Raw genomic sequence first — 27677 nt, 5'->3', positions numbered from 1 at the left:
AAAAACCCCGAGTTCTTTTCGGAGCACGAAATGCGTTCAAGAAAAATCACCGTAATAAAGCCAAGCCGTCTGGGGGTGTCTGTGTCTGTCTGTGTGTGTGTTTGTGTTGCAAATAAAACAATTTGAGTGGAAATATAAAATAAAACAACCTGCGTGTGGGGTCAGTGGGTGGTAGGTGGAAATGAACGCTTAACACAACGCCCGAAAAAACGCCCGAATGTAACTGAAGCGCAATCCTTTGTGAGGCAGCCAGCAGCCAGCAGCCAGTCATCCTCAGACAGACAAACCTTTCTGGGCAAACAATGCGTTGTCCTGTCCTCTGTCTTCCCCGAAGTGAAGCAGCGCAACTTAAATTATTAATAAGTAGCATAAGAAAAACAAATGCGAGTGTATGCGGAGCAGCTTCAGATGGGAAAAAGTCTCAGGAGGAGCTGAGGAAGAGCCAGAAGATAAAAGGTAGTCAAGCAGGCTAAGGACAGTCCAAGGCAACGAATCGTCCTCAAAGATGGCTGAAACGGAAGCATCTCCGTCCCTGGCCACAGACTGCGGGGTGCAATGCACGGGATAGTGCTGCTGCTGCTGCTGCTGCCGTTGCCAGGGGGATTGGTACGGAGGTGACCTCATCATCACCCTTCCCATCCGTGCAAAGGGAATAGTAGAGCACAGCTGAGTGGCTTGCTGGACCGGCGCTGGATGGTGGATGGCGGAAGTCCTTAAGCTCGAAGGCCTTTGAACCAAGTCCATGTCCGTCTCAAGCGTTGTTTTTACCGCTGTAAACTATAGCAAAATCCTTGGAATGAGACGGATTACCATCGGAATCTAAATTCTTATTTACTTGTGCCACAGATCTTCAATTTGTTTACAAGTAGGTTGAGCAGATAAATTGGAGACTGAAGAGTGGGCAAAACAATTGTTGCCAGCAAATTGATGAGATTTGCGGGGACTCTTACTATATTTTCTCCTCCATTTTCAGTTTATTCCGCAGTTTAAAACACCTGTAAAACATTTATCGACCAAAGTCTAAACTAAATTAAATTCTTAAAAATTCCAGGAGCCACCCACAACCCCTGACTACCGCCATAAAATGTCGATTTGTTGTTTGCTGTTGTTGTCCATTGTCTTCTACATTTCTTTTGTTATTAAATATTATTTGGCCGGCTCACCTTTACACGGTCAATTTTTAAGCGCCGTTTTTTTATGGCCTGAGAAGACACTGTCCCGGCGGATGGACACACGCCCCATCCCATCCCCCTTGGCATCCCTTTCCGCACAGACCGGGCCCAGTGCCTTCCATGATTTATGCCGCGCGGTCAAGTGTAAGGGGTTCCACAGTTGGGGGCAGGAAATTGGGTTTAACAGCAGGCAGAGGGGGACTGAGATCCTTCCTGGCAGCTCGTTTAATTTCAGCCCATTTTTTGTTGTCCGCCGGCATTTCATTATTAAATATACTTTTCTCTCTGGCTCACAGTTATTTTTTCCCCCTTTTTGTTGCTTTTTATGAACTGGTTCTCACTTTCCACGGCAGCAGCAGGAGCCGCCCCCGCCCTCGCTGGACTACTTTGCGTGCTGTGATTTGCCTTAATTAGTCGCGTCGGCAGATCACGGAAATAACCCCCAAGAACCGATTTGGGTTGGGTTCAGGGGAGGAGTGAGACGCGCCTGCCTGTCAGCGTTTAAGCTCTCAGCTCTCAGCTCTCACAGTGGCACTGTCATTTTTGCCCGACATAAATCACGATTTATTGGCTGCTCATTAACCCTTCAACTGATGGGTAATAAAATTTAAAAAAAAAACCCTCACACAAATCATATAAATTGCAGTTCGATGAGGCGTAATTAATTGTTTGTTGAAAAATTTGCGGCCGCATTCCGGCCTTAATTATTTGCGAATTTGTTTGCACGCTTTATTGAAATGTTGCACAAATTGTGTGCGACAAATGTCAACAGCTTTTCTTTGTTCTCGGTGCGGGATGGGAAGGGCATTTCACAGAAATGTGGTGACACAGTGAACGCAATAAGTTTACGCCCGTCATGTCAGACAAAGCAAAGTTGCAGTCGCCAGAAATTTAATTTTCCATCAAAGCAGATGCCCCCCCTCTGCAGGGGATTCTTGGAACAAAGCGAGAGCCAAAGGGCTGCAGGATATCATTTATTAAATGCGCCAAAGTGACACAAAGGAGCAGCAGGAGACAACGGCAGTCAGGACAAACAGTAGGCCCCAAATTAAAAGCGCATTTATATTGGTTAAGCCTTGTGTACTCCCTTTTCTCTTTTTTGTTGGTTGTTTCCTTATTCAATTGCAAAAGCGCTGCCTCCCTGCGCGGCATTGGAGCTACCCTCTCAGGATGCACACACACACACACACACCGCTGCTAACGAGCGTCCATTATGCAAACAATAAGCACAGTTTCCTTCCCAGATAACAAACAAACAGGACAATACAGAGCAGTCCCCGAATGAATGAATGTATAAAAATATCCCTCGGAAAATATTGCGCATACGCCACGCCACAACACGCATCCTTCGGCGAGAGAGTGGCTTTCATTCAAAAATAGATTTATGTGCTGGCATTTAAACGGGAGGAGAAAAACGAAGGAAAATCATGAAATATATGCAGCAGCATTTATCAAAAAACGTGACACAATCCGTGGCAATGTGGAAATGTTTGTGTTCCGTTGTTCCCTTTTCCCTTTTCCGAACCGACGACGACCATCTTGACATCATTATTCCTGAAGAGTGCATTTTGGTATCATTAAAATGTGATCACTTCGCATTAAAGTTGTAGTCAAATGAGGGGGAGTGGCGGTGCCACCGTCTTGTAGCAGCAACAATTTGATTTAGTGGCACACAATATTTTACGTAAATATCTGCCCTGGCTTGCCCTGGGTCTATGCAAGGGTCTGCTCTGTGTGTATATGTTTTGCAATAATGTCAACAATGGACGGATGTGGCGAAAACCCCTTCTCAACAGCATCCATCTGTGGATTGTGTATGTGTGTGTTTGTGCCCCAGTTTGTTGCTGGCAACATTTACATTTGGCATTTGTGACCCCGCCCGACCCCACTTGTTGACTTTTTGCCATTTGCATGATTTTCGCATTTGTTTTCGCTTAATTTACTATTTAATAATCGAGCAACGACAAACAGAAATGTCACAGGAAAAACGAGTTGAAATAACGGATCAAAGGCGGAATATTAGATGGAATAGAGGAAGGGGTGTAATGTGGCATGTGGCATGTGGCATGCAGCATGTGGGAATGATAGAAACTTACCTTAACTCCAATATGAACCGATGCAAATTCTGTTTTGTGTAGTGAAGGAATCGGTATCGGTAATTGCATGGGAAGGGGGCAGGACATCATGGTCGCTACCTGTGTGAATAGATAAACAGAGAATGCAGATAGAAGTTAGTTTTATTTGGATAGAAAGAAGTGCTTTGTGGAACAAATGTAATGTAATTTCAATTAATCGAACAGAGCGTAGGAATGTGATGGGTTTGGTTTAGGCAAATGGATAGTGTATAACGGAAATGGATTATAATAGAAGAATTAGAGTAGCATGGAGAAGAGAGCACAGGAGCAGAAGATTATAAAGGAAAAAGCATTAAGGAAGCAGAATTATACAAACAGACAGGCAGAGAAGCCACAAATTAACATTTTAACATGAGAATTACATCCGAACCAGATAAATAAAGAGCATTTACACCTGATAAAAGAATAAGCGCAACCCCAAACAAAACAAAACAATTAAGCCAAGCTGAGAAGATCTCTCACTGGGCCGAACGATCACTGCAGAAAACAATAGAAAGAGCGACAGAAATGAGCATTCCATCCATCAGTCGCCTACTTTAACGTTCTCTTTAGGGAATATTCTCCTTTAATCGGACATAAATCCGTGAACAATGTATGTCCGCTCAAGCAAGCGCCGTCGCACACATTTGAGACTTTTCTATATTCTTTTCACTTTTCACTTTGCTCCGCTCCTTCGTTGGGGCAACATTCTTTTCTGACTTGCAACAATAAGATGGCGCGCTTGCTGATAACCAAATCAATGCAACAGCTGCTGCTGCTGCTGCTGCTGCTGTTGCTGTAGCTGATGATATCCTCCACCCTATCCACGGTTTCACACCATTTGCCATGCAACCTGCACTGACATTTGGCCCACATTTTCCCCCTGCTTTCACTCTCCTACCCTCCCCTCAGTCCATTTTACTGTTGGCATTGCAATTTTTCGCCTTTTCAATTTCACGCGTTTTAATGGCAGCCAACACAGGAATCGTTTGGCTGCACATCCGTGCTCCTCTCCGTGCACTCCGGTTCGCGGCAGACCCGTGCACCCTTCCTCCATACAAATCACGACCGCATTGCATTTCATTGAAGCAAAATGCCTTGCTCGTGCTGTTCGAGGGATGGGGAAGGCAGAGGAAGGCAGAGGAAGTGCAGGAGTCGAAGTGCTGGGTATGGAGCCCAGGCGTGGCAAGGCCATCGTTTCATTTGGCGCCCATCATCATTGTCATTTCCGCTTTTGCGTAACGATGTCAACGTTTTTGATGGCTTCATTTCGTTGCGCGCTGCATTTCGTTTCGTTTCGTTTTGGTACGCCAAATAAATCATAGCCTAGCCATACCCTCAGCCCCTGCCCCAAGTCCCCTCCCGACGACACTCTGTCTACCACTTCACTATGACTCTCTCTTCCGCCCAGTCCACTCGCTGCACATCCTCTCTTTCTCTTTCTATTTCCCTCGCCATTCGCGCTTCTCCCAAGCAATAAAAACTTTTCGACTTTGTCATAATACGAGCAGCACACAGAAAAAACACAAAAGGGTGTGAGGCGACAATGTGGCGCCGACTGGAAGATACCCTATTTCTAATTTTGTATTTTCTAGAGGAACTTTCATATTTTGGTTGTTGATAAATCTATTTCAAACTATAATTTATTTTATTAATTTAATTACATATTTATATAATTAGAAACAAACATTTTTGAGAACACTAAAAAAGTTTTAATTAAATTGGCAAATCTTAATTTTTTCTGTGTATCATAAGAATTGTTTCTGATTTATTTAGCTCATAAAATATTGACCCTACAATGCCATGATTACAATATGCCCTCTTCCTTTTGCAAATACCGAATTCAAACATGAAGAGAATAAAGAGAAGGCGCTCGATGAGCAACAACAAATACAAAGTAGAAACTGAAAATCAGAGAAGAAAGACATATAGAAAAGTAAGCGCAGTAGGGGAAGAAAAAGAGAAAGACAAAAAGGGAAAGAGAGGAAGACACAGAGCGGAAAACGTTGAAAATTAAAATAGCATGACAAAGTGGCAAATGTTGTCAAAACTTTTGCATTGCATTGCGGGTGGAGAACCCAAACAGGAACCCCAACAAACTACACACAACATTGTGGCACTGAAGGAGAGGGTGCGGGGTAGACGAGACGAGTGCCTGTCATAAAAGCAAGTTTCATGCCACACACATCATAACAATATTTCAATATCCGGCCTTGATTTGCCCCACAAGGGAAACCCCTTCCACGCCCTCTGTCTTTCTTTCTCTGCCATTTGTTAAAAACATTTAAAAAGCAAAAATATTTCCTATCGCATTACGCCTCCTGCCACATGCTAACTACACCCCCCTCTGTCTCACTGGGTGGTCTGCCTCATGCGGCACCAATCACCTGTCAATGCCCAGACGGGCATCGATTACCATCAAACACCTCTTAACGAAATCATAACTAAACTATTTATGTCCGTTCTCGTTCGACTTCAGTCGACCCAGCGCCCTCCCTTTCTCACTCCCTCTCTCTCTCTCTGTCTCTAGGCTCTTTCGCTCCCTCTGTCTTGCTTGCTGTCAGATATCTATCTGTCAGTTTGTTTACGCAAATGAAAATTGTTTTAAGTGCTACAAAAGTGTCATTTACATGGGCCAAAGCACCGGCCAAACTAATTAATAGAAAACCGCATTCAAGAATTATGTTCCCTTTCCGTTCTTCAGTTGTTTTTGTGTGCGTCTCATTTGTTATGTTCTAGATGTTGTCATGTCAGTCTTACACTTACAGAGGGTATTAAAATTGTTGTAATAGTAATAGACAACAAAAAGACAAAAGAAAGGGCGCTTTGTGCAGGCATTCGATTGGGGGACGATTCTAATTATATTTCTTTTTATTTTATTTATTTATTTTTGTGTTCGAGGTATTTAACACATAGAGGATCAGCTACCAGTCGATGTGGCCCTGTCCATCCGTCTGTCCGCCTGTGCTACCCGATGATCGCCTAGTTGTCAGGAACTTTGAAAGCCAGAGAAACCAAATTGTGCAATCAGATTGCTGCACAAACTTGTCTCATCAAAGCGCCTTAAATGTAAATGAATGTGATGAAATCTCAAATATTTCCTATCATCGATCGATTTTCAAGGGTATGTAAACCATAAGCTGCAGTTTCTTATTCATTTCTTTCATTCTTGCGCTCGTTCCTCGTTGCTGCAACCAGTTGTCGCCAGCATCGTCGTCGTCTTCGGCGTCATCATCATCATTATCACAAAAGTAGCGGCAAAGAGCAGCGGAGCGTGACGCTGGGGCTTGCATTTTAATGACGACAACAAACGGAAATTGACGTTGCCCCCTGACGTTTCAACCGTTCAACAATGTTGCCGCGTTTTTATGCTGACACGCGACACGCAGCCCAAAAGGAATGGCGAATGCGGCGGGGAGGGGCTCGCGGATTGGAAATGGAGAAAGAGTAAGGCGAAACCCGTGCCACACACACATGTGGCAGCCATATGAACATTGGCAACTACACTTGTAATAAATGTCCGAGCTCTCAGACCCGTCTCTCTCCCTCTTTCACTTGCCACATTGATGCATGACCTCGTCTCGCTTGAGCTCCCCTGTTCTCTGTCCTCTGTTCCTGCCCCACACCCCCACCCACGCGTTAATTTGTCCAGTTTTGTGGCATGCAGCACACAGCATTCCGAGCAGGATAATAAATGTAATACGATGGGCAGCGAAAGAGAGCGAAACTGTTGCTGCCACTGCCGCACTCTGCTGTTGTTGCATGCACAATTAGGCCTGAGGGGTAGACCCATCCACACCAACCACCCACCTCCCACTCACACACACACAAAAGCAATGATTAATGAGGTAGTTGCAGCCGCCATCGTGCATCATTCGGTTAAGTTCCGTTGGGTTGCTCCACTGTTGCTGCTGCCAGTGCCACAACTGCAACAAGTTCATGGCATTTGTCGTCGCTTTTTTCCACTTCACTGGGCATGCGCGGCATGCACACACCTGGAGGCACTGCCACTGCCGCTGCCACTGCAACAGCTGCTGTGGCAATCGTGTTGCAAATCAAGCGAACATTTATCCACTGGCGATATTCCCGTGTACTGACGCGCCCCTGGCACTGATATCACAGATACATCAGCTACAGCTACAGATACAGCTACAGCAAACACAGAGATACATACTATGAGGTGGCAAGTTAATGAGCAGGTGGCTGCCGCTGCTGATTCACTCGCTTGCATTCGGCTGGCGGCCCAGAGCATTGAACCTCTGGTCATGAGTGCAATTATCATTCAATCATTCAATCAATTTGCATTTTCAAAAAGGCAGTTACGACACAAAACAATAAATCAGTCATTCAGTCGTTTATCCATTCTGAATCTTTTGTAATTCAATGATTAATTAAGCAAACTTTTGTTTTATTTTACTTTTCAACAGGAGATAAGCTTTCGGGATTGGCAACAGTTTAAATATTCAGAGACATTTACTGACTGTAATTTGGAGAGCCCAGAATCCATTGCACAGATTGCACACATCTAATAGATAAACATACATATGTACATAAGTATTTATAATGATTCTGCATTTGTTGTTCTCTCGTTTCTTCAATATCATAAGAGCCACAGAATTTCGATTGTTAAGATTTTACTGAAGCAAAATGCCTGTGAAAGATTTGCAAACCCATTAAATTGAGTGTGAAATCACAGAAGTCTGCCCAGATTTTTCTGCGCTGCTCCAGCTCTTACAGTTACTGCAGCTCTCTCTCCAACTGATTTGCCCAATCAAAATTCAAATTTGCGCAAATGCAGCTATGGCATGGCCATAATTCGTAAGCCCATTATACAGTCACACAGTCAACAGATTTAGCATGGCATCCATCAATCGATTTGCCACAGACAAACTTCAGATAGCCAACAGCCATTTCCTTCTGCTTTTTTATCAAGTATTTGTATGCACTCAAAGGACGCCAATGAGGACGAAGACTGCATCAATCAGACGACCCTCCCGCACACACAACCACACTCACAAATCGCATTAAAAAGCTCAAATCGTTTAGATTTGTGACACTAAGAAGCATGGCAAGCGGGGCAGAGGCACCCACAGCGGATGTCTGTGGCAACAAAACCAAAATCTAGCCAAGAAATTGTGCAGATTTGTGCATGACAAGTGAAAGTAAATATAGAGCAGGAGTGGGAGCAGGAGGAGGCTGTCGCGTACTTTATGCAAAGAATGACGCCCATATTTCACTCACAAAAAAGAAACTCCCAGCGAATGGCTCTTAATGCGTTGGGAAAACACGCCAAGAAGTTGCAGAGGCAGGCCGGCAGCCAGGCAGCCAGGCAGCCAGAACTTGTTGCAACACACAGAAGTACGAGTGTCTTTGGATAGTTGCTCGATGCTGGCTGCTCGATGCTGGAGGTGTCAACAGAAATGGAAATTGTAAGACGAGCGAAATTGAAAGCAAAATGCGCGGCATTTGCATAAATTTTTGTTGACGTTGCTCAAACGTTTGGGGGATTCTATTGAACGGATGAATGATAAGGAATCATAAGAACAGACCCCGTGTACCCAAGGCAGCAGCACTCAGTGGGGCTTGTGGGGGGGCGTAGTGGCAGATACAAAATAATAGCTGAGGCACAAGTGGCGTGTGCGGCTTACTGCACGTTGCCTGTGTGTCTGCTGCCTGCCTGCTGTTTGCCCGCCTGCTTGCAACGCCTAAAACTATGCTGCACCACCGAGTAAATGTGTGGAAAATCCTTTTCTGCTAAGGATTTACCCCATGAGGATGTGGTGTTGACGCACCCCCCAACATGGTAGCGGCTTTTTGTTGCTTCTGTGTGTGTGTGTGTGTGTGTGTGCGTGCGGTTTTGTTCTGCATCAAATTGCATTAGTGTTGAAAGCAGCACAAAAGCCGCCCAGACAGGATTTCCATTCCCATGCAAAGTACGGATCTAACAATGCTCTTTCGGATGGGCCATGGGAAGTCCTTCCCTAAGTCATGCTACCCTCAGGGTAGGGTATGGAAAAGATGAACCCGTGGATGAAGTAAAGCCTCTCTCTCTGTGCCTGTGTCTCAGTGTTGCCTTTCTGTGGCTCAGTTGCTGTCTGTTCTCCCTCTCCCTCTCTGCGCTGCCTCTCGACGGATTTCGCCTTTTTGCATTCTGATCCAAGCGCATCCCTTTATTTGGCCAGAATGGAAGGAGTGGAGTGGAGTGTAGTAGGCGGAGTGGGAGTGTAATGCTGCTACTTTTGCCTAGCTTTGGGCATAAGCCTCCTCCAAGCAATGGCATAAAGGAGGCTGCTGCATGCAACTTGCTGCATGCTGCATACGAAATTCAATGCAGACAGCCAGTCACCAAAGTCAGGCAAAAGCGGTGCAGCAGCGGTGCCATCATTCATCATTTACCGACAGAGTGGCAGCTGCTTGGAGGCGAACAGCCATCAGGGGGAAGGGAACTTGTAATTAAAAATGTCAACGTACAGCCGATTTTGACGCTTAGGCCATGCAATCAGATTGTTGCAGATTCAATGGAAGCCTTGCATGTTGCATGTTGCACCTTGCAAATGGAAAACTTCAATTGGAATGCGCAACGAGCAGGTTTTCCAGCTGGAAAAGTCTCTTAATTTGGCTCAGAGTAATAACCGAAGGGCAAAAACTATTCTTCCTTTTGATATGGTTTCCACCTCTGCACCACAGCTGCCTCTACTTTGGCTCTCCTTCCTGCTGTAGTCTGTGCAGCACTTTCAATCATTTTTATCTGCCACATGTGGCACACAAGAAAAACTCTGCGTGCTGGGTGCTGCTGGGTCCAGCCCCACAGCCCCAGCCATTCATCTCACCGACTGACTGGCAGACAAACATTTTTCGCAAATTAAATGAAAACACCTGATGATATTCGGAGTAATAACTTCCGACTCTTCTTTCAACAAGACTCTGCCCTGCCCCGCACCGCCCCGCCCCACCTGATGGATTCCAAACCTCCTCCACTTTTGTGTGGAAAGCTGTGCTTTGCTGCCTTTTCCTTATGTCCTCTATCAGACGGAGTGAAACAACACGAAACAGGAGGAGTGACTTTCTGAAACGAGAGTTTTGAATACCCTTGCAGCTAGATTGGAACACGAATTGATTGTACGGCCCTCACTGCAAGGGTACACGAATAAATATTGTGCAACTACAAAAAAAAAGAAACGAGAAAAAAATGGCAAACAAAAGCACAAAAGGGAAACAAATGGCCACCACGCGTTCTCCATTCAGATTCAACTCTTTGCTCATGTTTGCTGATGACTCGTGTTCCTCCACTTCTGGTACACATTCCCATGCTATTTTCATTCCCTATTCAGAGAAGAGACCCACATCTCCCACTCCCCTCAAATGCTGAGAAGAGTGTACGGCGCGGCCTTGAACTGCGGCTGCGATTGCGCACCAGAGCAAAGCAATTGAGCTGTCAACCCAAAAGGCAAAAGAAACCAACAAAAACAAAGACAGAAAAAGAGAGAAAAAACAAAACTAAAGACGAATCCGAAGATTGAAGCTGTCAACCCAAGAGGCAAAAGCAAAAACAAAACGAAGACAGCGACGACGACGAAGCAAAAGCCGCAGCCGAAGACGAAGTCCCAAAGAAAAAGAAAACAAAAGGCATCCAAGAGCCAAGGCGCACCAGCAAGAATCGCAAATAAAGCCAAAGAATTTAACTGAAGACTTTTGTTGTCGTTGTTTTTCTCCCTCTCTCTGTCTCTCTATCTCTCTCTCGTTCTTTTAGTTCATGCCTTGACTGTCAATAAATGAGCTTCATTATGGTGTGAAATTGAACAACAGCCAAAGGAAAACACAAAAACCTCGGCAACAGCACAACTCGATGGGAGGTGCAGGGGATGGTTGGTTGGCTGATCGGATCAAGTGTTCTTCAAACGCTGCCAAATCGGGATGCATCCAGCAGCGAATTGTTCTAGAAATTAATAACGAAATCTGTTTAAGGCATGGGGACACACACATAAATCGTACGCACTGGAATACGCAACTAAAGTGCGAAACAAAACTATAAGGCTGCTGTGCGAATATTTGTTATCTTTCGTTATATTATTTAGTTGGTTATTTCTCCTCAAAATTGCATTTGCTGAATGTATTCTTTGATTTCATTTCGGTTTCTGCTTTGCAAATCGATCGTTAAATATCATTTGTATACCTGCACACATCCATTAAATGTTCTTCAATAACTTTTCTTATTAAACTATCAATCTAGAACGTACTGTACTCGCCTGTCTTTCTTAAAGTACACCATTTTTGGTGGGCTTCACAAATCCTTTTACGTAGACAAGCAACAAACTTGGTTATTAATAAATTTGCTAAGCCTGCGTAATGAGGGTCGCTCGGCCCCCAGCATTTGCCTCTGTTTTTGGTTCTCTTGTTTAATTTTTTGTGGTTTTTTTGGTCATGCCGGGCAGCGAGTGTTAATGACATCTGTGCCAGGGAGAAAGAGAGAGAAGAACGAGTTTCGGTCATGTGCAAGGAGGGGGGAAAGACTCTTTACGTCTTTCAGTCTGCTGTTTTGGCTCTGTCTGTCAGGCACTGAAAAATGTTTGTGCATGAGAAATTGCCTTGGCCCAGGCCAGGCCTGGCAGCCTGCAGTAGACACATAAATTCTCATTTAGCATCGTCAAATTAATGACTTCAAAAACGTCTCTCATTGGGCAGTTGGACTGACTGACTGAGTACTGGTTGCTTTCGTTCCCCTTTTACCGCATAAACCCCATCCACCAGGCCAGCCCAAACGACAAACGAAACGTGAGTCTCCCGCCATAAAACTGTTTGTGTAGAGATTCAGTGGAGACCCAAGGCAACGGCACACAGCTGATCGGAGGGCTTACAGATGGTAATGATGAGCTCATACCTGAATGGCGGAGTGGAAAAACTTGTCAGGCAACTTAACCGGCTGTCGGCTGCCGGCCGGCAAACCCCAACACAAAGACACACACTTGCAACTTGCTTCAAACTACTGCCACTACGGACCACTACGATTGAATGAAATTATATAACATCCAAACAGCACGATGCTGCTTTGTTGTTTACAGTCGACTTTTGTTTGATTTATGTGAATTTTGTTCACATTCAAAAACATGTGCAAGTTTATGGGCTTCTGCTTTTTGTAGCGCCAACAAAACTTGTACTTTTGTTGAGCAGTTCTGTTTTTTGCTTTTATGGTTCCCATTTCTTTTGGAGGGAAACCCATTCATTTGATGTCCCTCTGGGCTCTGGGATCATGGGAACTTTGAGACTTTTAGCAGGGTCAAACTATGACTAATATAACATGAGATACTTAGCTCAAAATGAAAAGTTTTCCTGGTAAAAAATTAAATGTGAAGGGTAGCCAGCGTTTGCTGGAACTTCCGTTCCAAGCTTCTGTTTAGCCTTCTTCGTAAGGCAAATTGTTTACACAACTCAATTTATGGGCAGACATTTGCCTTTTAACACTCTTCCAACACACCAGAACAGATATAGACAACCGACAAGAAGAGGCACAAGATCACATTCGACGACAGCTTCCATGATCGATCTCTGAGCATATTACTTGCGCTTTTATCTAAAGAAACGATTAAATATAATTAAAGCCAAAAATATCTATAGTTTGAGTTTGAAGTTCTCAATGAAACTCCATTCTATAAACTGAATAACTTTCATTTTAGGTTCTCATACAAGCCGACCTTGATGGTGATTATGATGTCTCTTCTATCGCTTTTATTTTTCTCGGGATTTTTTCCATAATTAATCAAAGCTTAAGCCCTGCCATACAGAGAGCGAGAGTGGTAGACATGGTTCAAACTTGATTCATCGACGATAGTAAATCTCTTTCTGAAGAAGATGTAAGCAAATAAGGTAATGTACATTTACCTGTCGCGTCAAATGCAAATTTTAGTAGAAGGGAGGATGGGGATGTGGATGGGCACAGGGTTTGGATGGGAGAATCATGTTTAATGTCTGATTAGCATGCGGCTATTAATAGAAGGCGAAGACCCGGAGACAGCACTAAGTGAATTTTGTGGCACGTAGGGTTGTCCCACCAGGGCCATGGCTAGATGGATGATGACACTTTTCGGTCGGTTGGTCGGTCGGTGTCGGTCTCCTCCAGGGCTACACACACACGCACAGTCACACACACACACTTGCACACAAAATAATTAGCAATGAAATCACGTGCAAGTAGCCGCCGGAGCTTCTCCTGGGTCGGGTCTTGCGGGTTTTAGCAGCTGCCAATTTCAATTACGGGGCCAAGAAGCAAAACTCTCTTTTGGGCAAAACCCCCCAGAGGTGAGGCTGCTTCTGCTGGCGCTACTGCTGCTGCTGGGCTTTTAAATGAGAGCCGTGACTAATTACAAATTAAATTGACAGAAAACGTGTTTAACGTGCTGCATTTTCAGGTGCTACATAAATTATGAGCAAGCTTTAAGCAGTCACATCAGACAGCAGCCCAGCAGCCCTTTTTTTGTGTGTCAGCCGCCTGGCCATAAGGTCTCTCGTAAGCCACAAAGTCAAATGGTCAAATGCAGGTGTGTGTTCCGTGCCGCCTGCTTGCTACCCGTAACAGTTGCATCCCACAGACAGACAGGCAGACAGACAGACGAGATTAGCTACTGCTACTGCTGCTTCTCCGGTCTGATGTTCGCTCCGTGCAACAAGTTAAGCCGCTGCTGACATGTTGAATGGTCAATGTTTTAGCTGTTGCACCTTTGACATGCATGCATCCATGTGTGTGTGTGTGAGTGTGTGTTTTGGGCGGTGTAAGGTGTAAGGTCTGTCTGGCTGTGACCCGAAAAGCCAACCAGCTAAGTCCTTACATCCACACAGATCTCACAGATATCATTCGCACTCGTACTCGCACTTGGGATGCCTGCAATTAGCTGAATGGCTGGCCATATATGTTTTTATACCCTGTTACTTCATTCGGTAACAGGGTATATTTAACCTTCAAAAATCTACTTGTCACACTTGCCACATTCGCGCGTTTTCGCATATAAATAATGTCACGAACTGAAAGCGAATCAACACAAGCTTTCAGGGTTTGTGATATTAAACAAAAAAATGGTTTATATTATTACTTCGCCTTTTTTATCCGTAATGTTTAGAGGATTGAACGGATTCTTATCACAAAAAAGTCCGATATTATAGGAACAACAAAAGTACAACTAATGGAATCTACTAAACTTGAGCGCTCCTTGCCATTCTCCTTATTAATTCGTTCTACATTTCTCACTTAGCTGAGGAGTAAGGGTTTCCACCTGCTCTCACCTAGTAATAGGTATCACCTAGCCGACCCTACAGTTCTTACCAGTATATTTTATTTTTGTTCTTTCTGTTTTTAAGCCGAAATCTAATCCAGTTCATTTGCAGTTGAAAGCGCTTTCGCTTGTCTGCGTTCTGGGATGCATGGTGGAATACATACATATATGTGGGAAAATATGAGAATCCATGAATAAAGCCAGCTTTTTGGCATTTAAAGGTGTGGGTGCTGCTGCTGCTGCTGCACTTCACAGAATGTGAATGTGAATGTGGGGATTCGGTTAGTTGGAAATGAGTTTATGGCAACAGCGAGCGAATTGATTGCGAAATTCAATTCCATTGAATTCCATATAAATCCACATTTTCGAGGGAAATAAAGAGAGCAAAAGGCACTTGCCTAATGCAGTAAATGAACTGCTATTAACCTGTCCGGCAGCAGCAGTGGCAGCAGCACCAGGTAAGTGGATACTGCAATGCCTCGATGCTGCCATGGCCATCATCATGGCGGCGCCTGCCATTCCTCTCACGCACTCACACACACACAATAATGGGGTAAATCAGGACATGGGGCACAAACACAAACAACCTCTCAGCGTGTGCAGCGTCTGACACGCCTCCGACAGCATCAGCAGCAGCAGCATCAGCATCAGCAGCTCATCCTGCCACTCTCTACGAGTGTATGGTGTGTGCAGACGAGACGTCGTGTAGTTTTAATTAATTTAATTTCACGCTCATAAAATGCCAAACAATGTGAAAAACTCACGACACACGTACCAGCCCCACGCAGGAAAGTTCAGAAAGCTGAGGATAGAGATCCCGCATCTGTGGAGCACAGGTTGAAACGCTTTAAACTTGTCCTGTCCGCCTGCATATGACACAGCACGTAATTAACTTACACACACCCCCCGGACGGACGAACGGACACACATCCTACAAAATTTGTCATAATTCAATTCACGCGAAAAGGGCAAATCCAGCGGAAATTCTACTGTCGGACGAAGGCAATAAATTGAGATCATTGGACTCCAGAGCGGCGACGATCGACAGCAATTGGAGGCACTTAGCGCGTATCCGTGTCACTGCTGGCTGAGTGACTGCCTTTGTGGGTTAGTGCGACAACACACTCCATGCACTAGTGGAGCTTGCAACACGCGATCCACGGGGGGTAGAGGCATCGCATCTAAGAAGACCGCAAAAATAAGTGTGTGGCAAACCAAAAAATAAAATAATAACGATCAATGTCGTTTAAGAAAAGAAATCGGAGAGGTTTAGCTTTAATTGTTCCATTCTAATTGCACCACGATCGCGGTGCTACTCGAACGTTTTTTGTTTAAATTAAAAGTATTTAGCAAGTCTGCCAATTGAATTCAACATCTCAACTCTTTACTCTTATTCTTTCTCCCAGAGTAGCTTAGCATTGCACCATTTTTATTCTCAGAAAATTCTACTTATCTTTGCTCTTTCTAAGAAAAGTGAGCAATTTTCATGGAACTAAGGCCAAAAGCAAAATTTGTATTCCCTTAGCTAGCAAGATGAAAAAAAGTCCCCGTGACACTCTTCTCTTTGATTTGATCGATTTCGAATTATATTTGCTCCCCACAGTTCCACAGTTCCACAGTCCAGTTTACTTTTTCTGTGTTCTGTGTGGATGATGATGTGTACTCGCATTCAGATTTGTTAATGACTTGGTCTGCTGATTCGCTTAATGAATTCAGCAACGGAACGGCACAAGAGAAAGAGAGAGGCCCCAAAAATTAAAACTCAATCTCAATTTGGTGTCTCCACCGAACAGAACAACATTCAAATCACACCAAAACAACAGTAGAATATCTTAAGCAAAGAAAAACACATGCCATATACACAATCTGATGATCTGTGCAAGTTCTAAGGAATCTAAATATCGGATGATCTTGCCAGTGGTTGCCACTGCCGTTGATCTTTTGCTGCATGCATAAATATTTAGCTGATGTTTGCATTCAAGAGAGGATCTCGGAACCAGACCCCTTACCATATCGCCATCGCGTGAGATCTCTGGATAGATGTCCGCCCCGCCCTGCCCTGCCCGGCCCAGACTGCCTGATGGATTTCCGTCTGGCTTTTGTTTATTTGCTCAGCGACTTTCGCAAAAAAGAAGAACACAAATTGTTTCGTTCTGTTGATTTTCAGGGCAAATGGTAGAATCGTAAAGAAATATATGCAGAGAGTGCCACGCCGTGGAGGAGTGACTAATAAGTCCCGCAAAGGCGTTGTCGGATCACACGAACTACTCGCCGGAGCAGCCTCAAAATCTCGTAGCTCATTAAGGCAATTTTCTTATTAGCAACGCGGCGGCGGCAGCAACAGTGAGTGAGTGAGTGAGAGAGTGCTGCTGCCATAATTTATAGTTTCTATTTGCGGTCAATTAAACATCCATCTTGGCTCGCTCTGATAACCCAAAAGGCAGAGAGGCAACAATGACGTTGCAGGCATTTTGGCATTCGTCCAAGCAGGCTGCAAACGGCATATGGCATACGGCATTCACCATCTAAGTAGCTATGTGGCCTCCCATGCAACCTGTTGTGGCCACCACCCGGAATTATCATCATCATCCGTCTGGCAGTGGTACGTCAGGCCCTTCATTGTGTGTAGGTAGAATGTCTCCCTCTGGGCTCTTTTGCATGCAACAAATGCTACACATTTCGGGCTGGCAAATCACGCAAATGAAATGCACAAAATATGCGCCATTTATAACATGCCCCCCAGCCCCAAGCATGCCACGTCATAGCTTGTAGTACGTGTGGCAGGCAGGCTGCCTAGAAATGTGGCAGAAATTATGAGGCAACAGGCCACAGGCTGGCAGCACTGGCAGACCACAAAGAAGACGTTGCCATGCACACGTTTCCACCGAGAAACCAGCATCAGCCGTGCACCACTACCTAGGGTATACCCTTCCCTACCCTACCCCCGTCTCACTCTTGCCTCACTGCAACCACCCTGACAACCCTGGCCACACTCAATTGCGCGCTAATTTAGCGCAGCTCGCACTTAATAATTTCTTTTCATAATTGAGTAGAAGAAGGAGAAGCGCAGAATAAGAGAGCGGAAAAAAAGTGACAAGGAAAAGCGACGAGGCCACTGCAATGGATAGCGGGATAAGAAGAGGGTGGGAGGTGAGTGTCACCGCTGAAGAGGGTTGCCAGGGAAGTATCCAAACAAAAATAGGAAAGAAAATATCTGTGGATTGCCTTACTGTTCCATTTCTAAGGTTTAAGGGATTAAACGTAGTTCACTTTAAAAGGAATGAATATCCCCGAATGATATCTAAAGAAAATCCCTAGTGTTATGCCAACTGCTGCACTTGCAAGAACTCTTCAAGCTAACCTCGCAAGTGTCATTTAAATTATCAACAATCATATATATGGTAGACAGTGTCTCCTCCTGCTATGATCGTTGCGACGCCGTGACGCGTTGATTGAGCACAACACCCAGCCGCTGCCGCTGCCTCCGCTGCTGCCGTCTCTTGCCACAAGAGAGAAAGATTTATGACAGGCACATACAATGGAAAACGCTTTGAAGTTGGCCCAAAAAGAGGCAAACAATTAGTGGCAGATAGCTCAAGAAGGAGACTTCAAGGAGTGCAGTTGAAATCCAATAGGCCATCGATCGTCTTTCGTTTATCTCCTCCTTTGTGGCGGGTTCGAAATTTGCGGGGCAATTAATTTCCAATTTGTGTGGCCTATTGATGACACTTTGAGCAACGACTTAATTGGGCATCGGTTAGCCCCTCCTCCCCATTCGCACAAAAACAACGCAACAAAAGGAGCCACACACACACTCAGACACACTCCAATGAACAAAGAGCAAGGTCTCCTGTTAAGGAAAAGACATTAGGAAACATAATGGCGTTTGTCGATTAATCAACTGTCTAAATAGTTTGGTCTGCAGAGAGGGAGCTCTGTGCGGCTCTTGTGTTGAACTAATTTATAAGATTCCCATCATGACCTCTGAGAGGGGAAAGTGGAGTGGCATGGTGTGTGCCCTCCCCAAACTCTACTCGTGTATGGGCTGGAGTCGGGGCGTGTGATAATTGCACTCGCATAAAAATGCGCAACTGGGGATAAAATAAATTAGCAATTTATCTCCCTCCCTCTCTCGCTCACTCGCTCGCTCTCGTAAATAAATCTCAATTTATATGAAAATCGATTACGTTGCCAATTTATTAATTATTTAAAAGGTTTCCTCCGCAAGGAAATGGGGCGGGAAGCTACCAGCCATCCCACTCAACCACCCGAGAGGTAATTAATAAATAAATGAAGGACTTACGTTTTCTTTTTCGTCGTAGTGCAAACTTACCTGCAAAGAGATATAAAATAGTGGTTAAAATATGTTTTATTTTTTTTACATAAATTATGAATGGAGATTTTTTAAATTGAAAATACATCACGAAAACGTTCAAGAAATTGTGCAAATAAATCAGGGCTAAGGAATGTGAACAATATTAATTTTCATGATATTTTTTGCGGCGCTCTCTTTGTGCTGCGGCTTCAATTTATTAGTGTCAAAAGGCCAACAAAGGGAGAAGGACAGAGAGAGAGAGAGAGAGAGCATTTATCACAGGATGCTCCGCACCCTTAACCCATGTGTAACAATTGATAACGTGTGTCCTGGCCATTGTGGCCGGCCAGGCTGCCTTTTGTGCGTGTGTCTCATAAGTCATTTTCTGTTTCTGGCCAACTCAAATAATTCATAATCGATTCTCAAAGGCGCTCAGTGACAGCCCCCCGCGACTGTCGCTCATTCTTTCGATTCCCCTGACGCTTCCTCCATGTCTCTATGAGTCTCTTGCCCGCCCCTTTCCCTCTCAAAATCTCAGAGATTGCTCTGGAGACAAGTTCGTTAGAGTTTAGGACTAGGCAAGCGGCACAGGGTCCAACATTTACTTATGAAAATCAAAGTGAGTCCTGGGAATGGAAGGCCTTGGGAGTGGGTGAGGGCGTATACCTGAAGAGAAGATACAGTCGCAGGAGTGGGGCATGTGGCTGGGGCCAACGGTAATGGCTGGAACAAGACAAACACCGCACGCTCGCTGAATTTCTATTAAGCCAAATAACTCAAAAGTAATTGCTCGGGCGTTTTGTCGAATTGCACTCAGCTTTCACCTTTCAACTCACGGAGTGAGTGCTCGCGCCCCATCCTCGTCTGTGGGGGATCATCAATATGTGGCCCCTTAATGGATGCTTAAATAAATTATAACTTCAAATTGCGATTGCTGTGTAGGGGGCTGGCTAGCTGGCTGGCTGGCTGTGTGGCGGGGCGAAAACTAACTCGACTTGTGGCAGTTGTGGCACGTACAGCAGCTAAATACATTACACGCTCCAGCTGCAGTTGTGCGAAAATATTTACACGTGATTCTCTTGCCCCACAAAAACTTGGTAATTCTTGTGGCATAAGGGAGGCGGAGAGGGAGAGAAGCGGAGAGTTGAGCGAGCATTATTAAACTTTCATTTTGCAACTCTTCCTCAGAGTGGAGAGTGGGACTTGCAACTTGAGAGTTTTTTTGATTAAAAATGCATTGACGTGGAAATTAGTTTTTGGCGATTTTTTCCTCTCTGTATATGTGTGTATGTGTGTGTGCCTGTAGCATACAGTTGAGGGCTAATTGGTGGTGCTGCAAACACAATTAGCTGGAGAACTAGGACACACTCTGGGTGGACCTCTCCAAGATTTACAAACCTCTCTTTAAACAGGTCCACAGAGTGCACCCGAGAGCCAGCAATCGTTTAGCCTGGCAAGCTGCAACGTGCTGCAGTAAAAGGAGGCAAGCACACACAAGCCTTGCATACCAATTGCCACGCACACACACAGACTCGTGGGGGCAGGCGAGTGGTTGAGGCTTTCAACAATTCTGCCACTGTAGTGGGTCAAACGTCAGCCTTTCAAATGCTAGACGGACATGGCTTAATTCCATATAGAGAGGGCAGAGAGAGAGAGCCGCCTTCGCCATCAAAATAGCTCATTATGCGCTGCTTGTGCCAACGAAAAGTTCATTAACTGAAAGGCCCCCAGACCTAGAGAGAGTCTTGCACAAAAGAGTCTCTTCCTCCCCCTGCCAGAAACTGCCTTGTGGTCTTCGCGAAATATTGGCTAATTGATGAGCCAGACATGCATCCAACCACACGGTTCCACGCCATTTAATACATCATCAAAAATTTAACGTAAATTAATTAAGCCTTTTCTTATACGTGTGCTGCTCCGAGATATCTTCAGACTATTCTTAATTTTTTGTAGTTTGTTTTGTGTCCATTTTTACGGTGCGAGACTTATTTTTGGTTTTTTGGCGTCAAGAAGTGCATAAGTTGGCCACGCTCCAACCGAAGCGAACAGAAGAACATAACCGTTCGCCCGCCGCCCCAACACTCAACCCACGCAAGAAAAGAACAAACAAAAAATACACACAGAATGCTGCCAGCCAGCCAGCCTGCCCCAATGGGGTATAGGGAATGGGGAATGGAATTGTTTAGATATCCGTGAGAGACATTTAAAAAGGCATTTTTTATGAGCAACAAGTGTGAGAGATCAAGTGGACATATAACATACAGCTAAAATATTAAATATTTAATATATTTAATTATGTAAATCTATCTTCTCTAGCTGTATTTGTATCTGTTTCTGTATCTGTATCTGTACAGTGCGTTTCGAAGAAATGCGAATATACTGCTACACATGTACGAAGCGATAATTTCGCAGGCAACAGCTTTTATGCGGTAGGAATGGATTATTTTCTTTTATTTATACAGAGACTATGACATTTGAGTGAATAATGTCATATCATAGTTTCTTTGGGAGATAAAAACTAGCTAAGAAACTACTTTTCTATAGAGTAATTGTTATCTCACTCGATGGATATAATTCCCTTCCATTATCGTTCACTTCTTATAATTAAAATAGATCGATTAGGCACCGTTTTGCACATACGATTTAAATTATAAACCGCACTGCATCATCTGCATGCTAATTTTTAACTTCTCAAAAATCATATGGCAAATTATTTTTATTTTAAGCGGCGCCTCTTTGATTTGTTCAACGAAAAAAAAAACGGAAAAAACGCAACCAGACATTAGCCACTTTGTGTTAGCCGCATTAATCTTTCCATCCCGTTCAGATTCGCCAAGATATTATGGTTTTCCATCCCCTCCAAGTATTGTATGTGTAAATACATGTCTATGGTTGTCGGCTCGGCTCTTGGCCATAAATCTGGGCCATAATTATGCCACTAAAAATACACAAGTTGTTGCATTGTTTACACACACCACACAAAACACAACCAACAGCTAAAAGAAGAGCCATAAATTCCTGTGCCGTTTCCGGTGATTTGCAAAAATAAAATCATATTAAAATCCAAATCAAAATCTAATTTCAGGCACCTTTCAGGCACCACGTGTTCATCTTCACATTTATTTAAGTAGGTGGAAAATAGTTTTCATGAACAGACAAATTTATAATGGCCCCAAAATGACATTTATTTCGTTCGTGATCTTAGATCTTAGTGGCGAACATTTATCTTCATCAAAAAAGCAACATCTACAGAATTCGTCTTTTATTTCCGGTTCTTTGAGTAGATTTTTATTATTTCTTTGCCAAAATTGGCTCCAAATGGAGTCGCATTTAAAAATATTTAATTGTTTAATACATATTAAATTGATGTGTGAATTTGCTTTCATATTTGCCCTTAAAACAAGAAAATATTTAAGTTAGATTGGAGATGATGTATTTATGTTCTGCTACTTGAACTGTGGTATAGCTCACGAGTGAATGACTCTACTCTTTTCAATGGAATTGCATTCTTCTCACACTATTTATTTGCTTCATACTTGATGAAGAACACATGGAGTGGAGACGAGGGGAAAAAGAAACACAGACAGCAGAAACAGAGATGGCATGACGCGTGCCACATGATTGATGTCACGATATGGTGGCATCATTCATAGAATGATTCACATTTGAGAAAAACTTTCTTTCATTCCAACATTTTGTGATAAATCTATGCGGAATTCCGGCACCCTCTTTCTAAATTCAATTAATAAAACATTACCCAGACCCGCGACCATAAAAGTTGTTTGTACATTAAAAAGGGAGGCAATGCTGCCAAGTCATAAAACGTGCGAATGCAACAGCATTTGATGTCTGTTCGTTGCCGCAATTATTTGTAGGAGGCAGGCATATGGCCAAGTCGTAAACCCAACATGAATTATATATATTTTTATTTTATTTGAATGTAAAGTGGGAGGGAGAACAAACAGCAGTACAGCAACTAGGCAGCATTCATAATTTTTCATTAACGCTGAAAATGTACACGACCAACGAGCCATTAAAACGTCGCCAACTATTGACTTATGACCGACAAGGGGCCCGGGCTAGGGCTCGGGTTCCCTACCATAAAGCGCATAGACTGGGGCCCCAAAAATGTTGTCCTAAGAGCAACATGAAAATGAAATCAAATCGTAAATAGTATTTTTAGCCAAAAGAACTTTCCAAGACAAAGGCAAGATTCTTTGGTTTCTTTAGTTTGGGGAATGCACAGAAGATATAGCCAGGGAATCCAAGGAATGTCTTGGGATTGATGGGAGAAGGCATGGGGCATTTCATCTAATGAACACACAATTGCATGGGTGTGTGTGTGTGTGTGTGTGTGGTTCCTGTGCGAGTGTGTGAGAAATTGAAACTTTATTTACTCTTAATAAAATACAATCGAAAATTCATTTATTTATCTATGGCACGCTGAGAAATTGTAGCGCAAATATTTGCAATTCAATTGCAACAGCAGGCAGCAGCAGCAACAACTGCATCAGCAGACAGCATCAAACTATACAGCAGGGAAAGCAAAATCAAAATCGAATCGAAATAAAAACGAAATAAAATACAAATATCTCTAGCATATCTCTCTCTCCCAGGCAGCAGCATTTGACGAGGCTTTTGCCAGGAAAATCATTCGGACATTCTGGGGAAAAACGAACAGACGGACACAGACGGGAACCAATAACATTTATACACGCTTTTTTTTGGTGTTTTGTCTGCCAAACAAATGCTTCAAAACTATTTGTACATTTTCCTGCGTTTGTGGATTGTTTGCGTTGACACTCGAGTTGCATTTGAAACGGCTGAATGGGTGGCTCTTCAATATACATACATCATTACTTACGTAGGTATTCTGAGTATCAGTAGGGACTATTAGCAATTATTACAAGACAAGACTGTTTAGGAGGCTTTAGGACACGGTGAACACGAGCTGTCTGCTTTACTGCTTTCCATCTTATTTGTCAACTATTCTACCCTAATACTGAAAAATTCTAAAATATAAAAAGCAGACCTACAGTAGACGGAAGCCTGCATTTTCGCACAGCTAGTGTCAGGTCCAAACTGTGTTCGTTTATTTTTGGACTTTATCTTAAAAATTTTGTATTTTTAATATTTTGTATTTGTTCTACAATAGTTATAGTAAATATGAGAATTTGTTTGCACTTACAGCTTGACTCATGTTCATGCTAACAAGTGTGTCTCGGTGGCCCTAGCCTTAGAGCAACCTCAAAACAAGAACAAAACTTGCCTAAAACGAAAAGAAAGAAGAGCAAAAAAGAACAATGTTTTTGATGGGTTTTTTTTGTTGGATGCGGGCACAAATTAAGGATATCCTTAAACTATTTTATTAAACTAATTTATGGGTTAAGCAGAGAGGGGAAAGGGGCAGACATTGGGCAAGAGATAGAGGCAGATAGAGATCCGAGATACTTCCGCTTCCAGCAGCAGCAGCAAGCAGAAACAGCAGCATCAGCAATTGGCAAACTTTTTGTACATTTCTGACCTTATTTACACAAGTACTGTTTATTTTCCTTTGTTCAGTTCAGTCATTCATTCGGTTTTGTACTCGATTCGCTCTCGTTATTCGAAACGTGTAAATATACAAAAAGTGGGAGGCTGGAAGATTCTTTTTAAGCGAAAGAAAAACACAAAAATTAATGTGATAAAAGAGAAACTGAGCAACAAAATGCAGGCTAAATAAATAAACGCAAAGTAAATACATATGTACGTAAGAAAGGAGGCAAATTGGATAGCAAGTCTATTTACTTGAGTACATTGGAAAGATTAACAATGAAAATTAGTAAATACAAATTTATTTGTTTTGGGTACTTATTTAAATTCGATTTTATGAACAATTGTATTAGCAATTTAAGATTATGTTCGGGATTAGATGAAAGTGTTGAAGTTATTATTTGATTTATACTAAATATATAATTTATTCCTCAGGTTTCTATTTCACAACGGAAATTCCTCGCCCTTGACAGTCAAATTTTGTGGTGACCCATTCCCACCAATTATAATCTCCCCCTTTTTTTTCGTCAGTATCTACTTTACCTGCAGTATCTCCAACCAAAAATAGACTCACATTCCCCATTCATGTCCGCCGTACGATAAGATGAATCACGAGAGCATAATCAAACGAGCAAACAACAATTTATTCACACGACTCTTTACAGTAAATTACAAAACTCTGGCAAACAGAAAATCTCTGGCGGCAAACCGAGCGGTTTAATAGTGTGCGAAAAGGTAATTTGCATAACACACACACAAATGTATCAGTGGGTTCTGTAATCGTGTGTCTGTGTGTGTATCTCGTATCTCTTTGGCTAATAAATCGCTTATCTAATTTGTTGTTATTTACCTTAGCCTAGCCGGTTATTGTGGTCGAACAGCAAACAAAAAGACCATGCAACACAGGCACACATAAATAAATACGTACATATGTGCATACATGTGTACCTAGTTTAACTATCTTTATCTAAAACATTTGCTCTATCTTTTTCACTCTCCTTCAATCTTTTACTGCTCAATGGCACACTTAAAATCTGTGTGTCTCACATTTTATTGATTTTTACGACCTAATGAGCAGCGCTCGGGCACACTTCCATTTTGACAACAAAGTTGCATGAACCATAATTTATTAAATTGATAAAAGCGAGCAAAAAGTACGAGTATGACAGGGAAAGCCACTAGCTAGGGAAAGAGAGAGAGAGAGGCAGCATATGTTTGTTACGTGGGTGACCAGCGGACAGTTGATGTCATCATCATCGGTCTTAGCAGTAGGTTCATTGGCTGCTTAAGTGCATAGATAGAGTGTCAGAAAGAGAGGGACAACTTCAACCCACAACTAGAAACATCAGAAGAGCAAAGTACCAGATACTTCTTGAAAGCAGAATGGTATATACCCTCCCTCGCAGTTTTATATTTATATCAGAGTCAGGTATAGAGGGGTGGTCCGCTCTCTTTAAGTACATTTCGGATTTAGAAACTCACTTTTAGTCGAAAGAACTGCAAACCTAGGTTCTAAGTAACACTGTCTCCCCTCTGCAAGGGTATCCTAAGACATAAACGAGCAGAAAGCCGCTTTCAACAGTAGTCATCTGTGGGTAAATATTTATCATACTCTGAATTTGGCTGTCTATTTGAACAAATTTTGCATATTTGATATCCAAGTATTGCCACAGCTCTCTAGAATCAAGAGAGAGTTAGGCTACAATTGTAGACTCCAAAGAGAAGCAACAGAGCAGGAGTCCGTCTTCCTGCTTGAGCAAGTGGGCCCTATGCCTGGTTGGCATGCTGCCCAATTTTTGGATGACATCAAGGGGCTGAGACTAATGCCAACTACTCACAAGATACTTGGGGTACAATGCTAGCAATCTCAATTATTTAGCTAAAACATGTGTTAGCTGTGGCACCGCCTGCATGCTAGGCAATCCGTCAGATATGGAAGCCAGAGCCCAAGTACGCTTGTGCAGATGTAGAGAAATGCGACGACAGAAGCCAAACGACAGGCGGACAGACGAACACTGAAAATTCGGGGAGGAGGGGAGTGGTTTCCATCGTGTTGGGCGACAGTCGGCCATAAGTCAAATTGAAATCTTGTCAGCAGACCAAGAAATGATCTTCTCAAAAAAATAAAAAGAAGAGAAATGCCTGCACGGCGCAAGAAATTTCATTTATTTGCAACACAAAAAAAAAAGAAAATTTAATTAAATGTAAAAAATGAAATTAAATACCAAATAAATGCAAGGAAATGCAACACATTTTTGTGAAATCAATGTAGAAAATATCAAATGCCGAGGGAATGTTCATGAAGCCAGGGCTTAGAGAAGGGGAAAAATGCATGCAGCAATTTACCCAAAAGATTTTGGAATAGACATCTCAGGAATACACCTCCCCTGGCTTGTGGCAATGTCTGGCATTTTCCGGCAACACTATTCCCCCCACACCCACACAGAACTCCTTGACCGAAAGGCAGTATATTATGCCCCAAAAGAAGAAGAGCTTAAACTTCATTTAAAAATGCCACTGAGTCGAGTCCTGGCACACACAGGATAGCTGTGGCAGGCAGCCAGCCACATGAGCAACAGCCAGAGCAGTAGATGAGGCAGCAGCCACATGAGCAACAGCAAGGGCAAAAAAAGGAGCAGCCACAAAAATATTCAAAGTTGTGCCAGAAAGGAGATCCCTCCACAAGCATGCAATAGCAGTAATATACCCCTTCAAGGAGCTGCACAACAGCAACAGCAGTAACTTCGAGATGCAACAACAGCAACAGCAACATGCAACAATCTATATAGAGGCAGCAGCTAGAACTATGCCCCGCAGCAGCCGCAGCAGCAGCAGCAGCACAAAGATTGAATGCAATGCATAAAAGAACCAAATTCCATGCCACAACAATAACAACAAGAAAAATTGTACAAGGAAATGCCCAAACACACACACACACAGACACAAACAGCTGTAAAAAAAAGAAAAGCAAATAAAGGTGGGGAAGAGGAAGAGGCAAAGGCAGCGGCAGTGACGGAGACAGAGACCGAGCAGACGGAGGCAGGCGGATGGATGCCAATCCTCGACAAAAATGCAAACCAAAGACAAATGTGGGTCGAAAGCGCAAAGTGCAACAACTCGCACGCAGCGCAAGAAGGCACCAGACACAGACAAATTCAGACACAGCGGGAAATGAAGAGAGAGAATGGGGGAGGGAGTTGGGGTGCGGGAATATGCAACGCTGCACGCGCCTCTGCCTCTGCCTCTGCCTCTGCCGGAGATTGTTTTGGTGGGGCGGCGTGCA

At 43.4% G+C, this 27677-nt stretch overlaps 1 protein-coding gene across 2 annotated transcripts in view; it reads right to left on the bottom strand.

Annotated features, from left to right (window-relative positions):
• Nucleotides 1-27677, bottom strand: part of LOC117898438 (polypyrimidine tract-binding protein 1) — a 150228-nt gene that overhangs the window by 119363 nt on the left and 3188 nt on the right. For both annotated transcript variants that reach the window (XM_034807841.1, XM_034807840.1), the window contains one exon: nucleotides 3269-3367. In XM_034807841.1, coding sequence (XP_034663732.1) covers nucleotides 3269-3358 — 90 coding nt within the window. In that variant the 5' untranslated portion in view covers nucleotides 3359-3367. Of the gene's footprint in view, nucleotides 1-3268; nucleotides 3368-27677 lie in introns of those variants that run through there.

The sequence above is a fragment of the Drosophila subobscura genome, chromosome O (assembly GCF_008121235.1).
Source record: "Drosophila subobscura isolate 14011-0131.10 chromosome O, UCBerk_Dsub_1.0, whole genome shotgun sequence".
Classification (NCBI taxonomy): Eukaryota; Metazoa; Arthropoda; class Insecta; order Diptera; family Drosophilidae; genus Drosophila; species Drosophila subobscura.
Note: the sequence above shows the minus strand (reverse complement) of the source record. Positions and strands in the feature narration are given on the sequence as shown.